At 37.6% G+C, this 24,019-nt stretch overlaps 1 protein-coding gene across 1 annotated transcript in view; it reads right to left on the minus strand.

Moving 5' to 3' along the window:
* The window catches only part of C2H1orf87 (chromosome 2 C1orf87 homolog), a 70,198-nt gene that overhangs the window by 34,291 nt on the left and 11,888 nt on the right, over positions 1–24,019 (minus strand). Inside the window, exons 2-6 of the mRNA XM_004588809.4 lie at positions 23,076–23,277; positions 14,831–14,971; positions 13,930–14,193; positions 10,890–11,011; positions 6,601–6,766 (exon numbers count right to left, since the gene is read on the minus strand). Coding sequence (XP_004588866.2) covers positions 6,601–6,766; positions 10,890–11,011; positions 13,930–14,193; positions 14,831–14,971; positions 23,076–23,277 — 895 coding nt within the window. The remainder of the gene's footprint in view (positions 1–6,600; positions 6,767–10,889; positions 11,012–13,929; positions 14,194–14,830; positions 14,972–23,075; positions 23,278–24,019) is intronic.

Below are 24,019 nucleotides of genomic sequence, written 5' to 3' on the forward strand. Positions count from 1 at the left end.
TATTGCTTCTCAAAACACCTCTACAAAAGTTCTTAACTACATTTCTCCAATATTCTTTATTCTTGTCCACTCTCTTTGATGCTTTCCTGTGTGGTCCTGGCTGGTGTGTCAAAACCCCTTCTAGTAACTGTGAGAAATTTCCTGTCATTTTAATGGTGATTATCTTATGATATGTAAGTGCCATCAACTTGAATAACAATAAATCTGTGTTCAAAACTTGTAAAAGAATAATCTAAAGAAAGGAAACTCTAGAAAAAATATTGATTTGATATCTGAAAAAAATGAGTTTGCTAGAAGAATAAGGAATTGGGGAGAATGCTAGGGAAGAGAAAAAAATTGCAAACAGCAGTAAGAGAATTCTGTAGTTTTTAGAAATAATATTCACTCCACTATTGTTTCATCATGCTTTTCCAGGGCAGTTATTTGAGTTTTCTGCAAGACAACAGCTTTCTCATGGATGCAATTGCTTCACTCATTTTCTTATCATCATTCCCTAGCGCAGTCTTTAGGAATGAAGAATCTATAATTGTTGAATAAATGAATAAGTGGATGAGTAAAGAAGTGAGTTGATGAGTCGAGATCACTGAGGAGTGGAGTACTGGTGGATATGAACAAAAACACAGGTAGAGAAGTAGAAATTGGTCACATTTTGCCATTTTAGTTCACAAAGAACTGGATTATTCCCATAATGAAAGCATACTGACGTATTTTAACACATCATTATTGAGAGGGAGGGTGTTCTGCAAACAGTGAGGTGTTCTGCAAACAGTGAGTTCTGCTCTAGGATAAAGCGAACTGCAGATTAGAGATTGTAAAACTGGGTTCCTAGAAGCAAACAGAATAATGGCTGCTAAGAGCTCACTGCTGATGGTTACTGCTGATGGTTGTAGGGGAGCAAATGGAAACATCTGCTCCAACAGCCTACTATGTAAGTATTACTCAACATTTTTTATTAAGCATGTATATTTATAATGCTGACCGCTAGAAGAAAGGTGCTCACATTGTCTATTTACTAGAGAAATGTTTTTCATAAAAAAATAATAGATTCAATCTTGTTTTTAAAATGGTATTAAAATGGGGGCACTGCTGGAGAATTGGGGCTGCTGGCTTTCAGTTCCAGGGACCACACAGACCCTGCAGGGAGCGAGGCTGGTGCTACCCTCCCCGCTGGATCAGTTCTGTGTGATCAGCCAGAAATGAGCCCCCTCTGGGCCGCTTTGTCAACTCTACTCTCTGCCTTTCCTGTTGATGTTGTTGTTGTTGTTGTGGCTGTTGTTCTAACTCATACCAATTGTTGACCTTGTTTGATGGCTTCTCAGTTATGGAAATATATAATGATGGAGTACTGGGGTCTATCATATACAGATGTGGGGGTATAATGCAACATGTAGCCCTGCTTCCAGACAAAAGATGGATTGCCAATGAAACTCCTGGAAATGCATAAACAATGGGGTGCTGGACTGTCTGACATTGTCTGTACCAGCAATGTCAGAGTACACTTAAATAAGAGACTGATGGAATTATGATTCCTGATGAAGGACTATACCAATGTGGTAAAATGGGGAAAATCTGTTGGGGGGTTTGAGTCTGTGGGGGAATCCCAGTCTATATGGAAAAAGAATAAATAAATACTTTTAAAAATGGTATTAAATACCTTTAAAAATGGTATTAAATATTTTTAAAATGCTATTAAGATGAACATTTATTTCCTCATAATGTTCCTTGAAAGAGTGACACACACTGCCACAGGCTGTTTTCCTAATACAGCTCCACATTTTTTGTTATCACTCTATTTTTTTACTAAATTAGTAGGAATATTCATGGTTCTACAATGATCAAATATTTTTCAACCATAACTCTGAATTTTATTTGTGCAATATGTGGCAGGAATGACCATGACTCATTTCTCTGAACTCCTGTTTTATCTTTCTTCCAATTCTAGTACCTTCCTTCGGTTTCCTCTATTGGGTTCTCATCACTGTTTAGTCTTAACAGTGAGTGCCCCGTTAACCTTTTCCCTTCTCAATTTTCATTGTATGTTTTAGTAATCTTCACTATTCCCATTCTACTTCGTCTTCATTTAGTTTACATCTGTCTACCAAGATCAACCTTTTTCAAAACCGAACTCAACTTTTCTACTGACTTGAATGACTTCCTTTTGGTTTCCTACTGGGGAAAATTGCATCATGATTCAAATGGCCAAAATCAGAACTGGGTTTGGAAATCATTCATTATTTCTCCTAATTTCTGGTCTGTACCACATTAGCCTCCAGACATGTTTTCCTACTCTCTTAATATAGCTTTCTCCCCTGTCAGTGCTTTGTTTAGACCCTCATCTTTTCTTGTTTTGTTTGATGGAATAGTTTCTACAGATGTTTTTGCCCCCAGTTTTGTCTGTGTCTAACCAATTCTCTAAATTCTATTAGAACATTTTTTCAAATTTCAGGGTAATCATGTGATTCACCTATTTAATGATAATCATTAGGATAAAATTTATATTACTTATTATGACCCTTCACAGGAAACTCCTATCTTCTATTTGAATGTCAACTTTAAAAGTTGACAGCCTAATAGCAGTTTCCTAAATTAGCCATGCTATCTATCATGACAGAGTTGCTTCACATATTTCACTTTACCTGCAACAACATTTCTATCCCTTCCACTGCTCCTGCCCTTCCGTCACTATTTATTACCAAAAAAGATGCATCTTTTAAGATTCAGTATTTGCACCGTGTCCTTTGGAGAGCATTCAGACTAGGCCATTTTATTATTAATTCTTTGTGTTCAAAGTCACTGGAGAACTCAGGAATGAAGTCATTAAAGCATGTATTCCTCAGTATCTATCACAATGATTAGAGCACACTGAGTGATATTAGGTTGAACGTAACAATAGAGTGAACATATACTGATCATAAAGAGATGATAATTCATTGGAGGTAGGAAATGAGTCAAAGTTAGTAGCAATGCTCTTATAGTTTTAAAGTTCAGTGTACAGATACAGAAACAATGAATTTGAAAGAAAAGAGCTTAAAAAAAACTGCATAAAAGTGTCCTGGTTCAGTAAGTAAACCAAGGTCCTAGTCGGAGCCTTGTCACAGAATGAACTTCATTTTCACAAACCTTGGTTAGCTCAGTAACAGGACTCTCTCTAGTGATTAAAAAGAACCAAAGAAAAATCAGAGGTAGAGCAAAGTGTCTTTTAGCTAATCTTCCTCAAAGGAAAATGTGGGAGAAGAGTGGGAGGAGATGATTATATGAAGTGGAAGAGGCTGGGTTGAAGGTATAAAGAATATGGATTATGTGTAATTGGGGTAAACTGAGCTTGCCTGCTTAGAAACCACTGATTTCTATTTAATCAATCCTGAGGTTGAATCATGGTTAGGTGGTTAATAAACAAAGGTAGACTTACATTGTCTCAGCAGTCCTGTCAGAAACCGTCATTTCATTGAAGATGTATAAATGAGCAAGACAAGGAACTGTACAAAGTGATGACGATAAATATCTTACACATTTTGATATTTTTTTGTTAATGTCCAATACACTGATATGAATGATATTACCCATAAAACTATCCTTTAAGAAGATTAATTGATCTTTAAAATGTTGGCTGTGCGGATATCATATTTTTACTTTAATTTTTTTTTAAAAAACATATTTTCTGGCAAGAGTGCATACTTTCATGGAAAACTCGAGACAGACTGCAATTCTTTCTTCTGACTATGAGCAAATTAAGGACTAAGGTCCTTGTCTCACCCTCCTCTCCCAAACAAACACAAAAAGCCTTATATTTCTGATAACGTTTTCCAAGATAACTCTGAAATTCTTTGACCAGGAGCAAGGAAGTTGGGCACCACTGTTGCTGCCTTCTCTAGCCAACATCTTTTGGACCTCAATTTGCCCTGCATTCTGGGAAACAAACTTTTGTTTTACGTGTATTCCAGAACTGTAATATACTTTGAGTGGGTTCCAGATGTCTTAAGAGATGCCAGATGGCTCACAAAAGGCAGGGAAGGAAAATGTGTCCCATTTCTTTGGATCTGAACCACAGTTAAGCTTTCAGGATCAGCAGTGTAGAGGAAGAACATTTAAAGCTTTCCTTGATAGTCAAGATTTGATGTGGCCATTACTTGGCCATGAGAAGGATATTCCTTCCCTAGGCTGTTTTGATGTGAGATTCTCATGAAACATTAACTTTTTCTTAAGTTAGCAGTTCACTAATTCTTGTATGTCAGGTAGTAACGCTAGGTGCTTTTGAGTACTTATTTCATTTCCATCTCACAGAACACATCATAGGCAGATAGAAGATTTTATTTTCTCTAGATGAAAATCTGAGATTTAGAAAGCTTCATTAATGTATTTTAAGTCATTCTGCTTCATCTGAGAAAATTTAAACTTCACTAATATTGTCCTGTGATTTCTAATCTAATAAAGGGTTATACCTTTTTTTATAAAGTAAGTCTTTGTTGTTGTTACTGTTGTTAACACTCATTATTTTTATTAGAAAATCAGGTTCCATCTGCTGTTTCACTCCCCAAGCGGCTGCGACGGTGTTTGAGCAGTCTCTTATTTAGCGCTTTCTCAGGCCACAAGCAGGAAGCTGGGAAGCAAGTGAAGTATCCAGGATATAAACCAGCACTCATCTGGCATCCTGGAGCAATTTAAGGTGAAGACTTTGAGCACTAGGCTACTGAGCTGGGCCCAAAGTGTCGTAGTTTTTAGATTTAGATATTTTCACATACGTGGCAAAGGCTACTAAAGACATACGAACTCCCATGAAATTCTCTGCCTCTTTCAGGTGAAATGCGAGTTGCATGTGTACTATTACTATTCTATCCTTCTCTCTCACACAAACACATATAATGCATTCAAACTACCATAAGCTTTGCTTTATCCAGTTGATTATTTAAAGGATATATCAGAGAAATCTGCCTTGTACCACAATAAGAACCCAAATGTAACAGTGTATTCTTGCTTCCATTGCTAAATATCACTATCAGTTTAAATTATCTAACAATTTTAATCCCACATACTTAGGTGAAAGATATATTTGCTATTTCTCACCAATGTTTTCTTTCTGTAATTTCTAATTTTCTAGATTTATAGCTTGTATATCGTGTTCAATGGAACCTTACACATATCACCTAATTTTTAGTTCTGGCTCTCAGTTTCAAGACTTGGTTCTAGCTTGTTAGTCCCTCGGTGATTCAACTGGCTTCTACACATTTTAATATTTTTCATTTATGAAGTGGGCATAATAACAATATAAGGGATTAACTTTAGAAGTGTTAACTCATTAAGTTCCAAGCTTTCAACTCTGAATCTTTCAAAGAAATTGATGTAATTGTGAAGTTGTAATATTGGTAGATTTGTTTCTCAATGTAAACTTTTATCGATGCCCTGACGACAAGATAATGAAGCAAAAGAGGTGAATGAATTCAGGTAACCAAGGCATTTAGCAAAATGCTTGACACGTAGAACTGGTAATTATTTTACCAGTATCCAAGTTGCTTTTGTGATTGGAATTTGTTTAACTACAGAAGATAGATGAGTTAATATGTTTCTGAATCCTCTTCTGTAACATATATCTTTGCTGCTAATTATTGCTCAAAACAGCATGCTATCTTCTGTCAGCAATAAATTACATCAGTTCCTAAAATTTGATGCTATTGAGGAATAAGACACCTCAAGCTGGCTTCACTGGAAGCTGGGAGATGGAATAAAAAATGAACATTTGGTCTTGAAAAAAACTGGTTTTCCATTGTGAAATATTATTTCTATATTGTCATCTATTCTATTATTAACATAAAACAGCACAATTTAAACAGTTTCCAAATGAACTATGCATATTTCATAATTCCTTCTGTTTTTTTCCTAAGCAAATGTTTACATAATGTAATCCACACACAAAATTCAGATTATCACTCTGCCTTCTCACTTTATACCCAATGCTCTGAAGTAGCATTTTTTTTAACATTCTGAATAATGTAATTCTTTATTGTGGAACTTTTTGTTATTTCCTAAGTATTTGTTGCATTTTAGAATTTCTAAGATTTTTTCATTTTATTATTATTGCTATCATTTTATGATACATCTCCATATTCCCTTATCCCCTCCCCAATTCCCTCCCCTCCACCTAGTTCCCCTGTATCATTACTAACATATAGTTCTTCATACTCAGTCATATGTCCATCATTGTGGGCATGGACAATGGCAGAGAGTCCAGAATCCTATTGTCAAGATATAGTGAACAGTTTCATTGTAAGTCCATCTTTGTCTGGAAACAGAAATGCATACTACACTGCATCTTCACATCTGGATGTTAGTCTCCATTTCACAGCTACTGTACATCCCTTAAATGAAAAGTCATGATACAAAATCAACAATAGAAAGAAAAATAGAAATTTACAATGCCCTGAAGTTAAATGACATGTTACTAGATATGACAGTCTCCATTACACAACTACTGTACATCCCCTTAAATGAAAGTCATGATACAAAATCAACAATAGAAAGAAAAATAGAAATTTACAATGCCCTGAAGTTAAATGACATGTTACTAGATATGACAGCTGCACACATTTGAAATCTGATTTTGGTTACCTTGGGTAGGGGGAGACAGCCAGAGAAGGAGCGATCTTCTTTTCGAAAACTCAGATTGAGATTTTCTATGTTGAGTTTACCATTGGCTGTCCTTAATGCCATTTTCAAAATCCCCACAAGGTCCTTGTTCACTTCTGTCTGTGAGCTGGAGTCTTGAGGTGGAAGTCTGGTGGGAACAAGGCAGAGCAAAAACTAAGAAAAGAGGGTCTACCCCAAACAGCCGCCGGCTCTCAGCCATGTCTGGCTACTTCACACACTGCTGAGGTAGAGAACCCACCTACGGGGGCCTGCTACAATCTTCACCACCTGGTACTGGGACTGCCTGTGGAAATTACATTGGCAACTCAAATCTATTCCACCTAATTGAGCTCTATATATTGCAGGAAGTGCCAACCAATTCAGTCATGATGTCAGTCAAAATCCTTAAACCACCTTTATAGTTCCTTTTCCCTAGGTTTAGAGAAAAAGTAAGCAACCATAATGATTTTCCTGGTTCAATTAATTTGTCTTAAAGTTAATACATTTAACAATGGAAATTTTTGAAACAACCCATGGTGATAAGCAAAGCAAACAAAGCAGGTAGATCCTTCATGAACCCTGTAACCAAGGAATCTTTTATAGGAAGACATCCTGAACCACAGATCATTCTGCGTCATCATTGACTCTAGTCTTTATATCTGAGAAACTCATTAATTCTTTGGGGATAATTATTTGTTTACAATTTGACTTGAAAGCATATATAATTATTAAGATAGTTTTTCTGACTGTTGTTACTTTGAGTAATAGATGAAAACAACAGGGTGATACAATGTTACAGTCAGTTATTTTTTAAAAACATATATTTATCTTTTACCTGAAAGGCAGGATTTTATACAGGTAAAGAGAAACAGAAGGCCTTCCATTTGCTGGCTCATTCCCCACATGGCCAGAACTGAGCAGAGCTGAAGCTGGGAGTCAGCAGCTTCCTCATCTCCCACATGTATGCAGGGTTCCAAGGACCTGGGCCATCCTCCACTGCCTACATAGGTCATAATCAGAGAGCTGGATCCAAATTGGGGTATCTATATGGGATACTGGCACCACAGGGTAGAGGATTAGCTTGCTGTACCACTGCACTGACCCTTGTAGGCAGTCTGTTTTTATGAAGCTAGGTGGAAAAGTTTATCATTTAACATCTAGATTTACTTAGCCCCCTACCCTCCAAAGAGTTCAACTATTGTCACTCTGAAACTTTTCATGGTTTCTAGTATTTGTACTTAAATGCCACTTTCTCTGAGGAACAGTCAATGATTCATGGCCTCCAGATTAGTACAGGTAATCCAATTTTCTTTCCTTTAAGACCTATACGTCTTAAAAGCCCTCTCTCAAGAAAAACTAACTTGTAGCATTACCAATTTCCATTGTACAAATACTCCCTCCATGGTTGATTTCAAGGTATCCATATGCCATCTATGAATGAAGAGCTAGAAAGAGACTGTGCCTGTTTAAACTTAATGCACGCCCTATTACATCTCTGCCAGTCACACCATTTCTTAGTACCTTGATCATTTCATTAATATACTTGCCTAAATTGCAATCCATCTCTGGTTCTTTTGTTATTGTCTCAAATATGACTCCTCAACAGATTGTTCCATGGGTCAAGACTAGTTTATCCATTACATTGGCTAGTATGTGAGATGAACTAGTTTTATAGTTATCTGTAGTTTTATAGATATATAAACTATTGTAAAGGTCATGTATTTTTTTTCTGTGAGTCATACACAAGCTTCTGTCCCAGATTATACTATTCTGAACTACTTATTTGTAATATTTTATAAAATTTCTGCGCAGGAGAAGAATGCCAGGCATGTGTCTTTACTTTGGTCAGCAACTTCTCTACCATTATCCTTGCCCAAATAGTCCCTAGCTCCCAAGACAGAGTTTCCTCTATGTTTAGAAGGGCACAGTGTCAGCTGACTGCTTTACCAGTCTTCAGAACCAGGGCCCATAACTCTGACTCAGCCAATCAACTGTCGCTGTCTCTGATTCAAGTCTGAAATTTTCCTTCCTTTACTTTTTTTTTTTTGGAATGTTAGAGCTTGGCAGAATTCATGAGGCTTTAGCCCCTGGCTCAGTATACTGAGTAATGAATGGGCAGGCGTGTGTGGAATCTATTTGTTCCAGCTGGTGGAGTTTCTCAGAGAAGGTGGTGCAAGGGTTTCTTTCATCAGGTTGAATTTAGGGGATGAGAAATGTTGGAACCCCTGCTACTCCCTCTGCTGTCCTTGGCAAATCAGAAATCCTTTAAAGTGTCACACAGCTACACTATTAGAGGTCCTACCTACTAGACTGTGATGAGTGAAGTTTCCTGAGATGCAGAATAATTAATAAAAAGCATGGCTCATTACCAGCCATCAGCCCATCAGTGTGTTCTACAAACACACTGTGTAGCTTATAGAAAGCAGAAACTTCTCTGATAAATTCAGAATGATCTCCTATGCATTCTTTTTTTCTCTTTAGTAGAGAAGATGTTCAGGTGTTCCTGCAAGTGAAGTGATGTAAAATCGTTAAGTAACTACTTGTGTTAATCACATTCAACAAATACGTATTGAGCATCTCCTATATTTTATGTGAAAACTTTGCTAAAGAATTAGGACAGAGATGATTTCTAACCCTAAGTGTCAAATAAATATCTTAAAAATTCAATGATTGTTAGGAAGGAAAAACACTACAGGACAGCACACCTACAGGAAATATATTTACCTTCCGGGGTTAGGAAAGTTTTTCTCCATAGCACTTGTAAGACCTGAGTGCCAATTCATGAACTGGAGTTACCCTGCATGCTCTATCCCCTCTCCCAGCCAGCATTTCACAATCTGTGTCATGTAAAGGATGATTCCTGACTATTGAACATTTGTAGGGCTTTATTGCTCTTAGGAGGGCAATTATTCTCAGGGTGATATTTGGCTTGAGTATCTGCATGACAATGTTACTGTTTGTTGTTTGTTTTGAACTATCAGTGCTTGAGAAAGAGAGCAGGCCTGCTAACCTCGGAATTCACTACATGCAGCAACAAGGAACAGAGAGGCAGCTGATGTTCAATGAATGTTGTATGAAGCATCAGGGTTACAAGACACGCACCATAGAATACTTAGCTGAGGAATATTTTTCCAAAGTGAAGTGGTTAGCTCCAGTGTCATGGCTCTTATATGCTCTATCACATTCTGATAACTGCAGGATGATTTTTTTTCTCAGAGATTATTTTAAAAGTATGACCATGCGTACATGGTACTTACTAGGTACCAAACACTATTTTTATGAAGATAATGCAGTTCATCTTACAAATCAGTATGGTGGCATTTATTATCATCTCTGTTTTACAATTGAAGAATGCCCAGAGAGATTAAGTGAATGCCAAGTCACACAAGCACTCGGAGGCAGAGTCAACAGTTGAGTCCTGGTTTCTGGGGGAGGCTATCCTCCAAAATATTGTACTCTCTCTGTGTGTAACCATGGAGAATATCCTACTTTATATGATTTACCCTTATTGATATTGGTCACATCCTATTTTGAGTCATTTGTTTGCCTGAAGGGCATTGAGGGATTATTTTTCCTGTGTTTAAAACCTTTCTTTGGCTGATATTGGTAACCCAGGAGTTCATGGACAGAACATATTTTTGGAATCACATTCATAGACAATCTCTGCACCCGTACACAATCATTTTTTGCTCCATAACGAGGTTTTTCATTTTCACATGGCAACCTCATAAAAAGAACACATGCTTAATGTTAAGAAACATATGCAATGGCTGCAAATAACTTTCTATGTTGGCCTGAATACAAAAGAGAAAGAAAGAAACCTAAAAACCTGAGCCAAGAATTGCTAAAGCACAAAGTGATTCTGTATAGGGTGAGGCTTTAGAGGGAATTCTTGTGAGATCCCTGCCAGCTCCAGGGTTTAGAACTCAATGTTTGTTTGGCTACACCTGTCAAACCTTCATTTCAACGTGGTACTATTCAGAGGTAAGGATCTAGGAGACATTTAGATCACGAGTGTACAGCTTTCATGAATGGGACTATGCTCTTTACAGTAGAAGGCAGGGAGTTAGCAGATTGTTTTTATGACATGTGAGGACTCAAGCGGAAATGTACACTTTGCAGTCTGCTGGGGGCCCTCACCAGAACTTGACCTTGCTGGCAAAATTTTCAAATTTCAACCTCCAGAATTGAGAAAATTAAATTTTGGTTTTAGTCTGTGGCACTGGATGAGGATAGCAGAGAATAATATCCCCACGCAGAGAGAAAAATACCTTTGCTCCTGCTTGCTGTGGCTCTGAATTGCCCTTCTGTTCTTGTCTGCACCTGATTGACTCTTCAGCGAATCACCCGATATTGCATGTTTTAGAAAGCAAAGTAGCTTTCCGTAATCCACCTGAAAATCAAATATAAGATACATCAACCTCATTTGATTTACATTGTTATGGGGTGCAGCCAGTGATAGCCAGCACCCACTGACAGTGGACAAATGAAATCTGGCTGGGTCCCCCATCCCCTGTCCTGAAGGTGGGTCCTAACAGCAATGGAATGATAATTCCATCCTCAACCACTTCCCCACATCCTAAATTAGCCAGGATATTGGAAGTCCAATTAGTCTAGGGTTTTTTGCTACAAGCCCAGTTCCTGTTCCTGTCCATCCTAACGAGCACTAATCAACTCTTTAGCCCACAACACTTAGGTATTCGCTCCTGCCCATCTGTGACTCACCTATCAACTGAGAGGGGACCGTATTGTGTTGTTTGTAACCACTCCCCTCACAAGCCCCTTTAAAAAGGCCCATGAAGCAGGGGCTCTCACTCTCTCTCTGGCCAGGTGCTTCCATTACTCTGGCACCTCGACTCTTGGCTGACCCAGGACAGGTAATCCCCTGAGCATGGTCCCTGTGTGCTGCTTAGATGGGACAATGGTTATAATAAAGTTGTTTCTGGTCTGTGTACTATCTCGAGTTCCAGGAGGGGTGAGGCCTAGCAGTAGTAGAATGTGGGCAGAAAAGCCAGGGAAAGGTGAATGTCTGCAGCTTTGGAAGTGTGTCCAGGTTCTTTGTGAGTGTGTCCAGGTTATTTGTTGCATGTCTCTTAGGATAACATATATTGTTGGGGAAGCTGGGTCTTCATCTTAATGGATGGACTTAAGGATGATGACCATTTGTTTCTTTTGGGATTATGATTGGTTGGATTTGATTAGGTGGATTGCTGTATGGACTTGTAATTTGCTATTGTGCTCTGTTGTCTTCAAGCTTGATTAATAAAGACTCCTTAATAAACCTTAGACATGTCCGGTGTGATCTCGCTCGCACCCTGCAACAACATGTAAAGGAAAGATGCTCGCTTATATAGAAATGTATTTGGAGATTTTTTACATTGAAAGTTTTGAACAATTCCTTTTTTTTTTTTTATAAGACTCAGTTCTCAGTTTAATAAGGATTGGTGGTTTTTTGTTTGTTTTGTTTTGTTTTTACCAAATATTCTTATGATTCTCCCTTTTGGGCAAAGGGCAAAAGTGTATTTCTTGGTTGACTTTGGGTTGAGGTCAGGCCATGTGACAAGTCTGAGCAAATGAGTTGTGAGCATAAATAATGCACGCCATGTTTGGTCAAGGAGTAAACTAGTAACAGAACACCATCCAGAGCTCCCATTTTATTCCTTTACTTTTCTGTTAAAAATAATCTAGAGTGCTGCTTAATCAGGCTGTGTCCCTGGGTAAGATTATAAGTGCCTATTGACATATTACGGAAATTCAGTGTAAACACAAAGATCAACTTGTGTTGTTTCAGCCATTATGACTACTTTGGGGTCATTTGTATTGGCACATCCTAGTCTCAACTCTTCCCTCTTTCTCATGTGTAGTATATTTATTATATAGAATATAATTTATATTTAAATGTATTTAGCAGATATATTACGTTTTTTTTCTGGGTCAAGAATTTATTCGTAGTTGAAACATGCAAGACTATTTTTTTCTACATAGGAGAAGATAATTTTCTTTCCTGGGTCAGATGGCACCATAGAGTTTCTGGTATGGTATGGCCAAAAAATTCTGGTATGGTAGAGGAGGCAGCAATGAGGGAGTAAAGCTACACAGGGACCTTGCTATAAACTAAATTTCTCCCCAAAATATGACTGAATAATGATTCACACAGACTGTACAAATAAACTGACATTGCATTGTTAATCATTTCTTATAAATACATAGCTAACTCCATTATGTAATACTTGACATGAGCAGAAGAGAGAATATGTGTTTCAGCATCTGATAAGTCCTGCAATTCCCATTTATCTTCCTAATAAATCATGTGACCTTTTCTAGGAGATCAGTGTTGACCTTATAAACATGTATCAGAAAATCAAATAGAATGAGCCCTTTGGTGCAGAGGTAACAATGTTGGAGCTAGTATTAAAGCCCAGGGTAAGACAAGAACAGATTCTAGCTTACTGCGAATGAATGATCTGGGGAAACAGATCAGTTGAAGCTGAGATCTCGATTAGATTTCTGGCTACTGGATTTATCCCAGTGTAGCCATAGCCATTGCAGGCACTTTAAGAGAGAACTGATGGAAACTTTCTTCGTCAAATAAATAAGTCAAAATTTATTTTGAGAATTTTTCTACCCATTGCCTTGCTGTTGACAGTTGTACACTGAAAATTTGCTTACTGCTATTATTCCTCCCAATTTTAGAATATTTTCTTCTTTATATTTTAATTTTGTTATACTTAAACAATAGTACATTCAGTCACACATATGAGTTTCCAAAAACCGGTGTCTAAAGAACCTTTTGATGAGCTTGTGTTTCAGTATTACATCTGCCATTAATGCCTTGGGTGTGTTTAGTAGGCTCATGACAACCTCTTTGTTCCTGTTTCCAAATCAGTAAAATGGCAATGGCGGATTACATTTCAAAGATATTTCCTGCCTCCAATTATCTAAGAAACTGTCTCAAGACAGAAAACAGTTATCCATTCTTACTGGGGACTTACAGGTTGAGCTGCTTTATGAATGGAATCAAGCAGGTCCCTCATTTTGAGTCCACAACTTTCCTCAGTGTCAGAATTAGATGATAAAATTTGGAATAGGAAAACCATTTAAAGAACAATTAAACTGGGCTGAAATACCTAGCTTTATTTTCCTAATAAGAATCTTCCACTGAGTCATATAAATAAACTATTTTACCCTAGGAGTCCAAAGTACAAGTGAGTCTTAAGAAAGAAACTAGCATCTTAATTACATCACCCTGGTGATGACCAGCAAAAGTAACAGAGAAAAAAGAACCACACTTAAGATAGTTCAGAACCCTACCATTTCAGGGGAGCACATCCTAGAAAATCGCTGGCAAAGAATCTTGACTGTTGGTAACTGCAGAGGAACTTTATGTCTCAGGAAGAGGTGGCTCAGTTGGGATTGCAGAAGAAACCCAGAAGAGATGGGGTCCAGGATCTGCAGCTCTTCTTGAAGCTTATCTAAGAAGCTGGAACTCAGGAGGTGTGATTTGAGTTCTCTTCTGACAAGGGCAAGAAGCAAAGTGTCTTCCTCTGTGATTCCACTTGGCTTCTGGTCAATGCCCTAAAGTAACAATGGGGAAAAAAGGCGAAAACAAAAACATGGATCTAAAACAAGATGCTAAAGACATTAAAGGCCCAAACAGGAAGGAGAAGCACACTGCTACTCTTGGAGTAGCCACATTCATAACAAGGTGGCAGTACCTGCAGGCAGGTGCTCAAACTGTGACTATGCATGGGTTTACCATGCCTTCAATCTGTTCCCTCAGGAGAAGAAAGAAAACCAAACATTTCAAAGTACAGACCTTGCGAGAAGATTCTCTCAAGTCAATTGGTCGTCTTTTACAGTATACTTTTTTGATTTGTAATAATTTAGAATATCACAACCAGGAGACACATTGAATTTGGGGGATTAATGCCAGATTGCAGATCAAGGATGATTCTGACCGAGTTAACTGAGAGTGCAATGATACCTCTCATGCTTAGAGTATTTTGGAAAGGAAAGTAGGAGAATGAGGTTTTCAGTTGAGGCATTTAGATTTTGCCTGCAAACTCCCCAAGGATAGACATGTGAAGTCTGGTGTCTATTAGGCCATCCCCAAACCATCTTTTCAATTACTCTGCATCAAAAAGTACAGTCAACAAATAGTACCACTTCACGTGCAATGAAAACACTAGCCAGTGGCTGTCAGAGTACATACCTCAGGTTGTTCAGCTCCAGCCGCTGCCATCTGTTCCAAGGACTGATTTCTAAGCTTTCTCCTGGGAAAGTCATGCAAATAGGATAATGATTGGTCTCCGGTAGGCACAGAGCTGCAATGGATATTTGTCCATCTGGGGACCTTAAAGAAACAAGAACAAACAGAAACCAGTAGCAGAAGTGGGCAAGGGAGAGAAGGAGAAAGAAGGGACAATATGAGAAAGCTAACCAAACTATTTAAAGACATTTTTACTTCTAAATAAAATTCAACTCTTATTTGAAAGCTTGCTTCAACACCAGTTCCAGTATTATTTAGTTAACATAAGTTAGACTGGGCCCGGCAGCGTGGCCTAGCGGCTAAAGTCCTCGCCTTGAACACCCCGGGATCCCATATGGGCGCCGGTTCTAATCCCAGCAGCTCCACTTCCCATCCAGCTCCCTGCTTGTGGCCTGGGAGGCAGTCGAGGATGGCCCAAAGCTTTGGGACCCTGCACCCGCGTGGGAGATCCGGAAGAAGTTCCAGGTTCCCGGCCTCGGATTGGCGCAGCACCGGCCGTTGCAGCTCACTTGGGGAGTGAATCATCGGACGGAAGATCTTCCTCTCTGTCTCTCCTCCTCTCTGTATATCTGACTTTGTAATAAACTGAATAAATCTTTAAAAAAAAAACATAAGTTAGACAAATGCATGTATGCAAGAAAAGATGTCCATGACCAAACGTAGGCAGAGTATGAACTGTAAACAAAAGTTTATATTAGTGATTAGAGTATCCCTAAGCTGCTTGAGTTGGCAGGCCCAGGAAGGGCACCAAAGGTGATCCTGAGCTTTGACAACAATGGAACAGAAGAGATGAAGAAAAGAGTATTGCACTTGAAGCAATGTTCTTAAAAGTTGTAGTAGAATGAATGATGAACTACCTGTAAAATAATGCTGAATCACATATAGAGTTATAGTTGGACAGAATGAAATGATACCTAATGATGAAATCCCATTCTGTCATGCCATAGAGCATGGTGTGTTTTCTCATTTGTTACAGTCTTTTATTTTTATGATGTTTTGCTATCTTGGAGAGGATGCTATCTGGGTGCCAGGAAGACTGTCCCTCCAAGGACTAACTCATTCCTAGAGATGGTTAATACCTTGCTTGTAAATGCATCTTTCATTTTTGAAACTTGTCTCTCATGCTCTAAGTCAGTGTTCTCCCTGCCAACAATCAACCCATGACCAGCTTCAGACAACTTGTGTCAACATTCATGCCTAAAGCCTGGCTGTTTAACCTAGATTGACTTGCCTTTCTTGGAGAAATTCCAAAAAAGTGTGTAGTCCATTCTTTGCTCTTGCTGGCCGTTTTTCTTTGAGTGAATGTGGTGCCTCCCCATGTGGTCATACATAGTGTGGCAAGTCTGCTTCTCCTAGGAATCATAATTAACTCTTCTTTCAAAGGCAGTGGTTACATGTCTGTTGCTATTTTATACTTGATTAAAACAAAACCTTGCATAATGAGTCAATTTTTTTTAAAGATATCAGGTAATTGAAAGGAGACAGAACAAGAAGGATTCTCTGAAACTAAGTGTCTGTATTCAATTGACAGTCATAGTGAGCAACACTTGTATGCGTTGTCACCTATGTGTTGTGCTTTATAGTCCTGACTCATTCTAGTAAAGAAATGAAGATGTTGTCTAGAGTTGATAATAATGAGAGAGCTCTAGAATAAGCATTAAAATATCACTAGTTATTTATATGTGATTTGCCTTATAAAAGGCAAAATATGGAGGCTTTACTTTGGTCATTCATGTTTCGTATAATTTAAAAAAAAGGGACAACATAGAAGGTAAAGCCACTGCATGAGATGCTATCATCTCATTTGCATGTTGGTTCATGTTGCAGCAGCTGCAATTTCAATCCAGCTCCCCAATGATGGTTTGGGGAAAAGCAGAAGTTGATCCAAGTTGATCCAAGTCCCTGGTTCCTGCCATCCACGTAAGACACACAGATGCAGTTGTTGAATTTCAGCTTTGGTCTGGCACAGAACTGATCCTTGTGAATGAACCAGTAGCTGGAAGATCTGTGTCTTTCCTTCTTAATTTCTATATCTCTGACTTCCAAAAATAATAAACAAGTCTTTAAAATTTTATTATACATAAAATCGTACATATTTATTGTTTCATGTGATGTTTTAATACATAGATGCATACATGTTATAGTGACTAATCAGAATAAATAAATTATATATATATATTTCCATATACTGTCATTCAATTTATTCCTTACCCAAACCATTTAAAGAAACTGGTAGTGTTAGTATTCTTTTTTAAAGGGTTTATTTTTTATTTATTCAAAACACAGAGTAACAAAAATAGAGGGAGAGACAGAAAGAGAAACAGGTCTTCTACCAACTGGTTCATTCCACAAATTCCTTACAACAGCCAAGGCCAAACAAGGCCAAAGCCAGGAGCCCAGAACTCCATTCAGGCCCCGTACATGAATGTCAGGTATTGTATTATATATATATATATATATAAATAAATATATATAAATATATATAAATATATATATAAATATATATATTTATATATTTATATATATTTATATATATATATATATATAATACCTGTTAATTGAGAGGCCATTACAATTAAAAAATTTCTCTGTGGCTGTCCAATAATCCCAACATTACTGATATTAAATTTTCAATACCACATTGCTTTCATATGCAGAATTAAAATATGTCATTGAATTAGAAAAACCACTCAAGTAACACCCTTGGAGCACTCTTCCCCTCATCGGGGTCTCTAGGGCATCATCAAAGGACTGTCCTCCATCCCTGGGTGCTAAAATGGTTTGATGGCAAGGAATGGCCTCCTCTCCTTCCTGTGGACACACTGAGAGAATTGAAGAGAATCCAATCCACCTTCCTCCATACCTGACCCTCTCCCCCCTGATCAGGAGCCCACATGGGTATGCATCCCTTTCAGTTATGTATGTAAACAAAATTAAGAAGAAAATGAAGAATAAAAAAAAAGAGAAATAACCACCAAACTTATAAATTTCCTCAGGAAGCATTGGCATCTGATGTTAACTTCCTCTGTACAAGGATATAGCATTCCTTTTCATCTGACTGAGGGAAGTGTGATTATTTTCTTGAAATTGTGCCTACAGAATTATACAAAATACATTCTCTACATTAATAAAAATTTTTAAAAATATTCTTGTGTCTTTCAGGAATTCTCTATATATTTCTCATAAAGTTTTAGACATATTTATTAACTTTACACTTTGGCTTTTTATGTATTTCATTATCTTAGTTAGGCAATAGTTTATCAATGTAAATGATGCCTCTCTTCTATTTATCTTGTAACTAATTTTAGTGTATATATATACACATACATATATATACACAAATACATATATGTATATATGTGTGTATTTACAAATACATATATATGTATATATGCGTGTATATATGTATAGATATGTATATATGAAGTCCATTGATTTGTGTTATTGCTATTACAATTGGTGAATTTTTTTACTGTTCTAGTAATTTTTCATTAGCTATCCTGATTTTTTACATGTTAACCTCATATCTGAAGAGACAAAAATGTTTTGCCATTTCATTTGTAAATATTAAGACTGTAATTTGTTTTTCAAATTTAATTGCATTAGCTCATATCCTAGTGCAAACCAAAAATCAGAGATGGTGAATACCCTTAACTTGTTCCAGTTTATAAAGTGAAAGCATTTAATATCTCACAACTAAACTAGAGGGTGATTTTGCTATACTGGAAACAGAAGTGACAAGCCATAAGTCTTTTCTAAGGCCTTACAGACTTTGGAAAGAGAAATATAAGAAAAAAGCTTTTTGTATTATTAAACCATTCACTATAGGGATATGCACAAATTCACACAGATCAGAAAAGGAACTTAACTCATTCCTAGAAATCAAACACTTATCTAAACAGACAATGTTTTGAGACCCTCATATTAAGAGCTAATCAAAGATGAAAGAGAGACTTCTACATAAAACATGAGCATAACAATAAGCAGCAGGAGAGAGCCTGGAACTCTGTTTATGGAATACGAACACTGCTCAGTGAAGGGGGAAGAAGGCAGACAAGGAAGACTGCTGAGATGGAATGGTAAGCTAAGGAATTGAAATTTTGTAGTAAACAATGAGGATACGACAATGGGTTTGTGTTTTAAGAAGAGCTACCTTTGATTTTTGGTTTTGAAATTTCTCCTGAAGATGTTGGCATACACATCCCTATCCCACTAGCGTTCTCCTTCGACACGTGGTTTCCTTTGACCAACAGGATGTTAGTGAAAACGTAATCAATTATACTTGCAAGGTTGAGACTGTCCTCTTGAATCATTTCTGTCATTATGACAAGAATGTAGCTTGATGAACCCACTATATTCAGAACAAGAAAAACAAAGACTTGAACCAAATCCTCACCTTGAAGTCTGCTGAGATAAATGAGACGTCTTAGCTGACATTTGATATAAACCACTATTTTACTGATTTGTTACACACCAGTTCTCATGACAGTAGCTGACCAATACAGTTAAGGACAGGAAAAAGACAGGAAAGTCAATTTGAAGAAGATTCAGTTCTCTCTGGTAACACAAAGGTAGTCTGACTAAACTGATGACAGGGGAAAAAGGGTAAAGGACATTTTGAGAGGCTCAAAGAAAGGATGCCATAATTGCTTGGTTATCAGGGCTTTTTTTTTCCTTTGGCTTTTTTTTTAAAGATTTATTTTTATTGGAAAGGCAGATTTACAGAGAGAAGGAGAGACTGAGAGAAAAATACTCCATCCAGTGATTCACTCTCCAAGTGGACGCAATGGCCAGAGCTGAGCTGATCTGAAGCCAGGAGCCAGGAGCTTCTTCTGGACTTCCCATGCAGGTGCAGGTTCCTAAGACTTTAGGTCATGCACTACTGCTTTCCCAGGCCACAGGCAGGAAGCTGGATGGGATCTAGATCAGCCAGGACACGAACAAGAGTCCATCCTGGTAGATGCAAGGTGAGGATTTAGCTACTAGGATATTGTGTTGGGCCCAGTTATCAGTTTTAGAAAGAGAAAGAGGGAAGGTGTGCCAGCTTTCTTGCTGGCCACCAGGAGAATGTTGGGACCATCTCAGGGTGCGGATCACAGGAAAAAGAGCACAACCAGAGTTCTGCTTTGAGCATATTGAATCTGAGCTGCGAGTGCATAACCAGGTAAAAATGATCATGACATGTGGCTATTCACTAACCAAATAGGGATAACACCACGTGTTTCTACCTGCTTCACAGAGTTACTGTGAAGAAAGAATCAGAAAAAAATCTTACAAAAGGCCTTTGAAAAGAACATCCTATCAGTCATCTGTGATAGCGACTAAAATTAAAGCACTAACACTTTCATTTGCATGCTGCCAGATGCAAAAAGCACACTCTAATTTTATTGTTGAGTCTGTGCTACTGAGTTTGTTGCTCATCACACATTCTTCTTTTATTTATTTAATTTTTAGCTGAAGGCATACGTGGTGTTTCTGAGGAACAATACAACTGGAAATAATATATTTAAAGACATACTCATTAGTAGAAGATTTTTGGAGACAAAAAAACGACTGGTGGACAGTAGAGCCAAGGTCTTCTCTTTTGACGCCTTAAACAACTCGTGGAAGCTCTAAATCATTTAAGGTCTTTGGTTCTCTCACTCCTCACTCATGAAATGAAGATTTGACCTTGTTGATTTCTAAGACAACTTACTCTTCTCATACACATAGATCCAAGGATTCTCTTTATATTTTTAGCTTTGCTTAGCTCTTACCAATGATACTCTTCAAACTTAAGCTGTCATTTGGAAAAGAACTTCACACTTGCCTGTCTTTATCCATGCTAGTTAGCTCAGTGTTTATCAGCAACTTCTCTCTTGGAGCAAATTCAGCTGATCCAGATTGCCTGTTAAGTATCAGGCAGGAGAGCTTATTTTCCTTCGTGTGAGCGATAAAGGATCTAGAAGGAGTTCTGATTGGTTTTCTTCTGTAATTGCACAGGATTCCAGTTACCACTTTGTCAAAGTGGTAATGAGGGTCTCTCTATCAAGCAACTGTGGCTGCCATCTGGCAGGCCAGCACCACACTGCCACTCAGCAGAGAGAACCAATTAGTCCTAACACCTCCCACAAGGCCTTCCTGTGTTTGGTGGCTGCGTATTAGCCCCAATGAGCTTCCAACAGAAAAGCTGTTGAAGTCTTGAATGGAAGAGATCAAATCATCTCCCTCTAGTACCACACAGTTAGCAAATGGTCTGTATCCTGGAAGTCCAGGAGCAGTTTACCTAGTGAATAGTTTATGCTTTCTAACGGGGAACAGAGATCATGGCAGGAATGGGCAGCTTGACGTATTACGAGGATGCTCAATGCACAAATTTCTATTTCAAGAAAAAAATGGTTTAAATGCCCACGAAGCATTTTTTTTTTTTTTTGATGAACCAGGAAATCTCAGTGTAAAAGAACCTTCTGGTGTGGTGATTAGGACCCAAACTCTGGGCTTGAATTGTAACCTTAACATGGCACTTTCTCTTCATTTCTGAAAGAACATTAAATAAAGATAAGTTTCTACCTCATTCTTTGTGAAAAGTAAATTTGTTAATATAGATGTTAATGTTATCTGTTGATTCTCATAACGTGATGCATATGATGAAATTCTTAATGCCAATTTTTGTCATGGAGTGAATCAAGCAGTATTTAACAAAGTCTATAAATGTAGTGACTCTCACCGTATATCTCTGCATAAAAACAAATGAAGGTATAGGAAAGGCACCCAAAGGCTTTCTTGGTTTTGCTCTTATTTATATTCTCCTTCTGTTTGCCAAAACTTCTACATAATTATAGAGCGTTTATAATAGGAAAGACTAATTAAACTTTAAGTAAAGGAAAAAGTTGGAAAACATTTCATCTGTACTTTAATTTTTCTGGGGTTCAGTTTTAGCATTTATTCTGTGCTAATGAAAATGACTGTCACCTCCAAAATAAGATTATTCCAAAAATAAAATATAAAATTTATTCAAAAGTAGTCAATAATAAAAGTATTTTATGGCTATAAAATTATTGATCTCATCCTGTGGATCAAGACCATCATCATATACATTAATATCAGAATCAAAATTAGAGCAAAACCCCAGGATCTTTACAAGTTTTTAATTTTGGTAGATTAATCACCTTCTGTTTCAACTAAGTCTTAAATTCAGGGATGCCTCATAGGTAAGCCAATAGAATACATTAACTGGGAACTATGAGGTCATTTCCACCCTAGGTTGTATCCCTAACGATTTGAGAAGATCACTTTATAAATGAACTTTAGTGTTTAACAATACCTAGAAGACTGTAGCCTGAATCCCATTTGATGGGCTGTTAACCACTTCAAAATTATAACCCCCGGCTTGTTCTTATGAGCAAAAGTTCACAGAACCATAGGTATTCATTTTTCTTCTTGTGTAACTGAAGACAAATACCTATCTCAGTAGTTTAGAACTGACTATTAAACTTACAAACTAACAACAGTCAAGTTACAGTTTACTGCAAACTCTAATCAGTATTCTACTAAAATATCTGGCTGTCACTTAATGCTTGGCAACATTGCAAAACTACTCTATGTATCTGTTTAATTGCAATTTCAGCGATTTTTGGAAATGGTGTTTTGTTACCAATGAATCATTAGTTTTGTCTTAACTTAGATCCAGCTTTCAACTGCTACTATACTTGCTTTTAAATTACAAATTACTAATCATTTAGGTTTATCATTACCAAATCAGCTTGCTATAGATTGTTGGGTGATTGTTAACAGAATGCGATGATACATGTTTCTATCAAGACAATTCTGGGCCTCTAGTTTTTTGATATTTAGACATGATTTCATTTGGGTTTTGAACATATAAATTATCTCTTCCAGTAATATGAAGGCAAACAATTCCTTCCCCTGTAATATGCTCCAATTTTGCAGATGTAGTGACACTTAAGTTTCTATTATGAGCATCATTGAATTAACCACAGACAACACAGACCATCTCAATTGATGGTCAACAAAGATGAAAATCCCAAATGACCTTGCAAATCATTTTCAGAGTGAAAAAAATGATTTAATGTCTATCTCATGCAAAATGTATTATTATTTCATACATGCGTGATTGTGTGAACCTTTTTTTCTGTCTATATTTTCCAGTAAATTACTGAGAAAAGCTCCAGTGTTTCTTGTTACTCACTTTGCCATCCAGGAATCTGCTGCTATGTGCCACTGTCCGGAACTTGTCGTTGTTCTCTGAGAGCGTGTTCTCTCCCACATCATTTGGGTTGTAATTTGTTTGTTCATCAGTGGGGGGTTCACTGCTCACTTGCTTCACATTAGAAGTCTTGAGTTTCTGGGTTGCTTCTTGGGAGTTTGCCTTCAAGTTCTCATTTTCCTTGCTGTGAAGAAATGCTTTGTTATTCAAAGGGTGGGTTCAGGAAGCACTAGGCTGGCATGAGAAATGGAAGGTATTAGTCAGTGATATAAACAGTGATCACACTGTGCTTTGAAACGCAAAAGCAAACATAGGTTATTTAACTATAGATCACTCACCATAGAGAAACCATGTTGTGAGGACTCAAGACTTTGGAAAAGCAATCTGAACTGGGGAAGAAAAAGCTGTCATTGATAAAGTAAGATGAGCCCTGGCACAGTTGTATGGGGTGCCACTGGGATGCAGAGAGGAAACCTCAGAAAAAGGTGCTAGAGATGGAGCTGTCGAGGAAATCTCATTAGTACTGGGACTGGGAAGAGGTTAGGCTAACTATGGACAGCTCTAATTTTTTGTCTAATATCCATAGAAGGATTACATACCAAAACTCAATGGGGACATTATGGGGTAGGAAATTTTAATGAAGGGCAGAAAAATGGTTTACAAGAGTTGCTATGTAGAGAAGGATCAGAAGAATAAGACAGGTTGGCTGGGTACAACTGAGCAGCCAGTTAAAGTGGAAGATCATGAAATTCTGTGGTATCAGCCTCAGAGTGGATGATATTTTCAAGGAATTTCCCATACTTTTAGGGATGCCAAGAAGGCAGATAGCAGGGCTCACCCAGGACTGAAGTTTTGTCAGTTCAGTGTAAAGGACAATAGTGCACTGTGGGACGATTAGCAGGAGAATGTATATCTGACAAATTGTT

This window comes from Ochotona princeps, chromosome 2 (assembly GCF_030435755.1).
Source record: "Ochotona princeps isolate mOchPri1 chromosome 2, mOchPri1.hap1, whole genome shotgun sequence".
Lineage (NCBI taxonomy): Eukaryota > Metazoa > Chordata > Mammalia > Lagomorpha > Ochotonidae > Ochotona > Ochotona princeps.